We start from the raw sequence: 8281 nt of genomic DNA on the forward strand, positions 1-8281 counted from the left end.
CTTTGAAACGTGAGATGTGGGAGTGCATGGTGGAGGAGGTGCAGTGGGAACAGCAGAACTCGATGTTCTGCAGGTGGAGCTGATGTTCCTCATCTTCTTTGTCTCTGCTGATGGAAGCTGTGGTTGGATCTGACTGTTTCAGTTCATGGAAAAGAAGCTTTGGATACCTGGATTTATTTTATTGAGGCTCTTGGTTTCTTCCTGGTTGTTAAAATGTAATTTATAGAACCCCAAATGTAAAGTAGCTTATCTTAAAGTACGTGAGCATTTCCTGATGTTTTTATACTGACAGAAGAAAACACACAGAACATGATAATAAGTGGTGTGTTCTTTTATTATTGTTGTGTCTCTGCATGAAACTCTCTGGGTTCAACTTCTTCCACTGTTATCTTTGACAGAGAAAACACTGAATCAAATCAAATCAACATTGTTCCAGCTGAAGTTACCACAGAGAGATAAACCACATCCTGAACCAAGAACAGTTCAAAAACTTTCAAAAACTTTATTAAGGACATACAGAATAGTCCATAGAGATTAGTTAAAAGAGAAAACTATGCTAAAAAGAATACAAGAAAAAAAAGTATTCACACCATATATACATATAAACAGGATCGCCAATGTTTGCACATTACAGACGTGAACCTCATAGAGCTATAAGTGATACCAGGGCTTGGATTATACAGTTTCACAGTTCTGTGATTCTGCACATGAAAGAGTAAATGCAACATCGAATTACAGCTGCACAGGCTCTCACACCACAATTAACAAACATTTTCACTTGCACTAGAGTGTCTTGGGACTCTCATTATTATTCTCACAGAGTCATTGTAGGCGACAGTTTTGCAGACTCCTCTTCTTCTACCTGCGCCAGAGATGTGCAGTGTACAAAGGAGAGCAGAATGACCTGAAGAGAGCAACTTTAACATTGGCTGAGCACATGTGGAATTTACGTGCCACCATGTTTGCCTGTCCATACAGTTTACACTGCTGTCTATACATGTCTCTGTCATCTGTGAGGTCATTTGTGATATAATGGCCAAGATATTTTGTTCTGCAGTGACTTCAAGGATGCAACCACTTAAAAAGAAATCAGGAAATGCCAGTCTCTGATCCTCTTTAGTTCTTACAATCATCACATAACTTTTCTTAGAGTTGTACATAATATCATATTCTATTCCACATTGCGAGCATATTCAGAAGCCTCTGTAGGTCAGCACTATATGGGCACACACAGCACCAAATCATATGCATACATTAAATGATTACACAGATAATTTCCCACAATATATCCAGCGTTACACATGTTAAGCTGTACAGACAGGTCATCAATGTAGATATTAAAAGCAATGGGGACAGAATTCCCCCCTGACGAACTCCATTGGTGACTCCGAAGAGTCAGAGAAGGAATCGTCCCATTTCACCTGCATTAACTGTGAGGAATACCAGTAAGCAAGTATTCTGATCAGATAACCGGGAACACCACGAACAGACAGCTTATCAAAAAGTTTACTATGATTAATTCTATCAAATGCTTTAGAGGCACACACCAAAAAAAAAAAAACAAGTTGAATTCTGTGCATTATACTTATCCATGATTTCTTTAAGTGCAAAAATGCACATGTCAGTGCCATGGCCCTGCTTAAAACCAAACTGATTAGGTGCAGTAACCAGTTCAATAACCAGGTTAACATGAACAGTGTTTGCTAAACCTACATAAGGACAAACAAATGAAAAAGCCACAACAGACATAAGATTACATTTTTAACTTTTTTTTGACAGATGGATGAATGCTCTGCTTCAAATGGAAGACACACACAAACAAATTCATTTTTTCTCCTCTCTGTCTCTGCAGATCAGATTCACAACAATCTGTTCCCACTTTACAAGGATACTATTAAGTCTCATCAATAAACATCATGGTGATGATGTGTGTTGAATAAAATATTAGTTATTATGAAACGGAAGTGAAATCATCACCCGTCCATCTGATATTGTTATTCTAATGTGATTTATTTTTTTAATGAAAAGCAATTTTTTGTTCTTGATTTGGAGTTTTAAAGGATGGAATATGAAAGTAATTAGCATAGTAATGCAAGAAAAAAAGAAAAAAGTGAACAATGAATTGGAGAGATGATGAAAGGTGGGTTTCATGGAGGACTGGAAGTCTCACAGGGTGCAGCAATGTCAACAGCAGTCAGTGTTGATCCTCTTCAGAGGCCAGATGCTGACACCATTTCCTCCGTCGCTCCTCTGACCGGTGACATACAGGAAGTAAAGGTGTTTTCAAGCTGTTGGTAAACCGAGGAAAGTTGAATGAAACCACATAAAACTGGTCTCACAAGGATTAACAACACAAGTTCAATGTTGTTTTACTGACTGCAGCTCTGACAAACATTAATGGCAGCAGTCAGAACGACTGAAACCACTGGACCGCTGTGATCCACCGTCGTTAAACATGACTGATTTCCTGCTGCTGATCAGAACACTCAGCTCTGTCTGTGCTTCTCTGTCTTCAGCTGCAGGTTCATGTTCTGCAGAGAGTTGAACGCCGGCTTGTAGCAGACAGAGGTCAGGATGGGGTTTCCATATTCTGATGGTTCCTGTAAGTTGTTCTCTGGAGGAAGAGGAGGAGGAGGAGGAGGAGGAGGAAGAGGAAGAGGAAGAGGAGGAGGAGCAGCCAAACACAGCAGTTAATGATGGTGGTTCAGCTTCATGGTGACTCAGGTGATTCACCTCAGTTCACCTGGAGGAGTTACAGGAAGTGCTCAGATGAGAGAAGATGTTGATTTTGGTGTATTCTACCTGCAGAGACAGAAGGAGACAAACTTTAAAGGCTGCTGGGCTGTGACTGGAGCAGAGAAGGAAACAAGCTCATAAAAAACTGTCAGTCTCTGTTTTATTGCTCACTTTGTCACGTTCATGTTCAAACAGGAACTTCCAACTGGGAATGTGGGAGAGTTCTCAGAATCTAATGTCACATCACACAACTGACTTCAGGACAGAAAGCAGGTTTGAATCATTCACTACTGAGAAAATCAACTCAGAACACATGACTGTCACTGTTGCTGATCAAGCTGCTAAACAAGTGGGATTCATTCATTTACTGAGTTTATTCACCGCTGGACTCAGTATCACTGTGAAACTGTCACAAATCAAAGATCTTCAGTTTTAGATGACAAACTTTCTCACTGCGATCAGAAATCCACCAGGAGCAGAATTTAACAGTCCTGTTCAGAGGTGGACTGAATGTGAGCAGTGAGCTTTATGATGGAGAAAGTAACAGAAGAGGAGCCTGCCTGTCTGTCCTGCTGATGAATCCTGCTGACGACTAAACCTCCAGACGGCAGAAACACAGAGGATGAAGATGATACTACACACCATGGGGATGAGAATGATGAGGATCAGATCTGTTAAAACGACACAAAGACCACATTTTATAAACAACCATGATGATATGAGTCATTGTTCCAGGTCAGGGTCAGAGGTCACTCACGATGCCTGGAGTCTGTGGAGCTGTTGGGGTTCCCTCTCTGTTTCAGTGGACAGACTGTCCTCACTTCAACTGACACTGTTTTATTCTCTGCAGAGTTTTCAGCCACACATTGAAGAGGAGAGTCCAGGTCCTGCCAGTAGAATAAAGTCAGAGACAGAGAAGCAGCAGAGCGCTTCTTCTTCAGGATCTCCTGGTCTTTGGACCACAGGAGTGTGGTGTCCTCCTGAGCTGAGTCCACAGAGCAGCTCAGAGAGCAGCTCTCAGAGCTTCTGTTCAATATGCTGACATTAGGAGTCTGTACAGAGTCTGTAGAGCAACGACACAGAATCACATCACAGTCAGGAAACAATGAGAACAATGATACAGTGAGAACAATGACAGAGGTTAATGAGATGACAACATTAAAACTTGCTGAATGTACATGGTGTTTTATATGTGGATGCTTTTTTTCCCCAGTCAGATTGATATATGGTCAACATGCTTTATTGATACACTGTTTTCTATTCAAGCAGAAAACTATTGAGCTGATATGGTGGCAGAATGATTATTACACTGATCAATCATTGACACCAGTTCACCCAGCTGAGGGTCTCCTGGTGAGAAAGTTGATCGCTGCTCACAGGAAAAACCCAGAGAGACTCACATCACCAGACTGAACTCTGATCAAACCGTTCTGCTCGTTTGACTGATGAAGCCACAGATGAAGACTGGAGCCACATTCTGCCAGGAGCTGGAGGATTCTCTGCTGAGCCTGACTGGAGCTTCACATCCAGAGATTCCCAGAGTGATCCACTGGAGGAGCAGGTTTTACTGATTCTTCTGCCTCACCAGCTGTGTGGCGGCACAAATGAACACTGGAACACTGGGACTGAAGAATAAAAGGCCCCAAACTGATTTGTGTGATTCAGACCTGTGTGTCCAAGCGCTTGTGTTCCATGTCAATATTGATATTCAAGAATACTGGATCTTAATCTAGTGCCTTCTGATATTTGTCCATTTAATATCATTCATAGATACCCACCTGTGCCTTGTGATGATACTGTATTAAATGGTTACATCCACATGTTTCTTTCAGTTGTTTTCTTACTTTGTGTTGTTCATAAATGTGTTTTTCCAAACTTACTGAGTGAATCAGTTCTCAGACTGACCCACAGTGCTGACAGCTCTGTGAATGATAATTCTAACACTATAATAATACAGACATGAACACTGAACACACAGATCAAAGTTAAGAAGAATAAATCCAACGTACCGTACACCATCAGTTTATATTCTACTGAAGCACCTCTTCCTTCCTTCGAGTCAACTGTATAGATCCCAGAGTCATTTTTCTGCAGCCTGGTGAGAGTAAAACATCCTGTGTTCTGGTTCCAGTGAAGTCTGTCCTTGTAATTTTCCCCATATATATCCAACAGGTTCTTCTTGTCCACATGAGCTAAATTGTTTCTTTCAGATAACAGAAATCCTTTCTCCTTCACAGCATGGGGCAGAGTGATGTTTCCTCCTGCAGAGGCTGTCAGGGTCTTCAGTGGATCAGCAGCAGCAGAGATTATCACTGTGGAATAAAAACACATTCACCCATCAGAAGGAACATTAGCTGCAAGCTAACAAGAACTGAATCAGACTGTCAGAAAAGCTCCATCAGCCTGGAAACTTCTGCAGGTCAAAGTGGAGCAAAGAACTTTCTTCATGTCTGAGAGAAGAAAATCCTCCATCAGAGGAGGTGAACTTATAAATATGATCCATTTCAGTCTGTTTCTGTCTGCCTGCTCTCTCTGAGTGAAGATACCTGAAGAACCTGAATCCTTCACAGCAGGAAGATCATCAACCTCTTTCTGTCAGCAAAACCTCATACATCACTTTTTCTACAGGAATCATGTCACACACATTTGATCAAAGTTTGAATACAATGAAAACAAGTGAAAAACTAAAAGAAGAAACTGATTCCTATAAAACATTAGATTATAAACCTCAACAGTTAAAATATCTTGGACTTCTGTTATAGCAGCAGGCGAGATGGACACATGTTTCACCTCTACTGAAATACCTTCAGAAAATATTGACAATTGAAGTGCTTGACGACAAAACAGATAATAACATCACTGATGATCGTAACAATTTGAAGACAGCCTTCTCCTCTGAGTAGTCTAATGAGACTGGACCTTAGGTTTATTTTGACTGAACGCTAACTGGAAGGTCATAATGTAAATAGTACTGATTAAATGTTCATCAATGTAAGCTTTTATATAAGCAAAGAGGACAACTGCTGTAGCCTTGGAGAGAACAGGGAAACCAGATGTTTCTTTATGGTTCAGACAGATGTGTGCATGTCTACCAACATATTCTCTCAAAGGCAAACAGGGAATATTTCAGACACTGTGTGGAAGATTTAATCAACACATTGATCACAACGACCTGTCACGTTTGATCAACAAGTCTATAGCAGATTAATGGCGCCCCCTGCAGGACCTGGACTTCACTGTGAATTATTTCCGGATGCTGTTAAACTACTAATTCACGCGGACTCGAGCTGCCATGTTCTGTGTTTTGTTTTAAAGAGAAAGATTGTGTCATTGAAGTACCATTGTATCACATAACTATATATTATTATATCGGAGAACCCAATAACATTTTGCTGATATAACGTATAAGAAATGTAACTATTAGTTAAGTACACTGACTCTTCTGTGATGAGTACTTTGAATATATTTCATGTTTTTTTGTTGTTGTTGTTGGTGTCATAATGAAAATTCAATTAAAATATTGTTGATAAAAATCTTTCAAAGATTTTATTTGTTGTTCCATCAGACTGTCAATAGAATTCAGTCTAAAGGATTTCTCATGTGATTTTCCGTTTTTTTCTCCAAAGTGAAGTTTTTGTTTCTCTCCTGAAATCTTTCAGTCTGATGAGAAAAACAGGAAATATTCAGTTCTTGTAGAAACCAGGAGAACGCTCTGCAACTGCGTTGGCTTGAGTTTATTCTTTAGATTTGTTTTTACTTCACAGATGTGAAAAAAGGTCATTTAACACTAACATCAGCTCTTCTTGAACCCTGAAACTGAAAACATTTGTTTGATTTTACAGTTTGCTTGTGTCAATTCACATTGAGCACAAAAATAAAATTAATTAAAATGAAAAGTAATATATAAAGTAATAAAAAGAATTTTTTTTGGCATTGTTCATTTTAAAAAGATGTTTGTTTTTCCACATCTGTACATTTACATTTTTTTTCTTGCATTTAAGAAAAAAATTGTTACAGAGGTCTGCAAGAATAGGAAATGATTACTAAATAAAAACAAACATACTTTTTAGAACAAAAACATAAATATGTATTTATACAATTATATGACTGAATGAGTGATGAAATAATCCATCCTTCAGCTTGAAAAAAAAATATCAATAAACATGACAGAAGTCTTTTTGTAAAGAAAATGTGAACAAAAATATCTTGTCTGCTGCCTTTAATAAAATAAAAAAGATCAATGAGCCTCAAGCAGAATGAACACAAACGTTCTTGGTATTAATTTGACTTGATGCAACTTGTGAAGCTTCTCATTTATTGTAAAAACTCACCGAAACAGAGGAAGAAGATCGATTCCTGAAGATCCATCATCGAGTCAGAGACTCAACATGAGAGAGAGAGAGAGAGAGAGAGAGAGAGGGAGAGAGAGAGAGAGAGAGAGAGAGAGAGAGAGAGAGAGAGAGAGAGAGAGAGAGAGAGAGAGAGAGAGAGAGAGAGTACTCTCCAGGAAATATGATGTATCAGCACCACATCGGCATTAACAGAGCAGAAAGTTCCACAGTGGAGCTCTGTGCTCTGTATCCAGCAGGGTCCTCAGCTGCTGATCCTGGTCCTCCTGACTGCTGGGGGTCTGGCTGGGGTCTTCCTCTGCCCCCCTCTGGACCGGGGCTTCCTGGTGTGGTGGCTGGGATCTGGAGCCGTTGTTGGATCTTTGTCCTCTCTCTCTTCTCTCGCTGTCTTCCTGTCCCCCTGTCAGGTCCAGCAAGATTATGTACAAGTATTCAAAGTCAATAAAATAAGGGAAGAAATCAGATTATCAAGAGGAGCCTTTCATTAACAAACAAACAAAAGAAGTATAATAGACATTATTTTAGTGTGCAGCTGTATTTCAGTCGTGGACTCCATTAAATGATTAAACTGTGAAATCTTGACTTCCAACAGTGTTTCAGTCCAGATCAGATCAGCTGCTGCTGTGTCTGTAGAGAAACACTGAAAACTGTCAGAAGAAACTTCAGTGATGTTCCTGCTGGTGACAGACGCAGTGTCCTCTGTGTAAACCACAGCCTGGTTTTTACCACAGTCAGGTAGAAAACAGCTTTTCCTGTCCTATTTAAAAGAAGCAGCTCTTTGGCCTCACACTTCACCACAGTGCTGAGAGGAATGAGTCATCAGCGTTCATGCAGTCTGCAGCGTCTCACTTTGACTCTTAAAACTCTCAGGCTGAAGAAACTACTCACAGTTCAAACCTGCTGTTTGTGGCACAGCCTGTAAAATATGTGGGTTTTTTTTTCTTCTTTTTAATATAAAACCACCTGGATATAAATTCAGTGTGATCTAAACTCCTCAAACCTCCTGAAGAACAAGCTGCTCCTCCTCCCTGATATCACCACCAAACCGTACAGACACAGGAAGCCCGTGTGAGGAAACCTGCTGATCGGTCCTGGTCCCCACAGGAGAAATCAGCAGGTTTCCTCACACTTTATACATCCGACACCTTCAGAGAGGAGAGACTCAACCATGAAGCTTCACCTCAGCATCCTCACCA

The 8281-nt window shown here is 40.2% G+C and overlaps 1 protein-coding gene across 1 annotated transcript; it reads right to left on the reverse strand.

Annotated features, from left to right (window-relative positions):
* Positions 1–1899: 1899 nt before the first annotated feature.
* LOC115389690 (uncharacterized) lies at positions 1900–7128 on the reverse strand. The gene is made up of 5 exons (XM_030093223.1): positions 7068–7128; positions 4746–5048; positions 3494–3799; positions 3297–3407; positions 1900–2614 (listed from the first exon to the last, which is right to left on the reverse strand). The coding sequence occupies exons 1-5, from the start codon at positions 7105–7107 to the stop codon at positions 2487–2489; spliced, it is 888 nt and encodes a 295-aa protein (XP_029949083.1). The 5' UTR covers positions 7108–7128; the 3' UTR covers positions 1900–2486.
* Positions 7129–8281: the final 1153 nt, after the last annotated feature.

The sequence above is a fragment of the Salarias fasciatus genome, chromosome 6, assembly GCF_902148845.1.
Source record: "Salarias fasciatus chromosome 6, fSalaFa1.1, whole genome shotgun sequence".
NCBI classification, from domain to species: Eukaryota; Metazoa; Chordata; class Actinopteri; order Blenniiformes; family Blenniidae; genus Salarias; species Salarias fasciatus.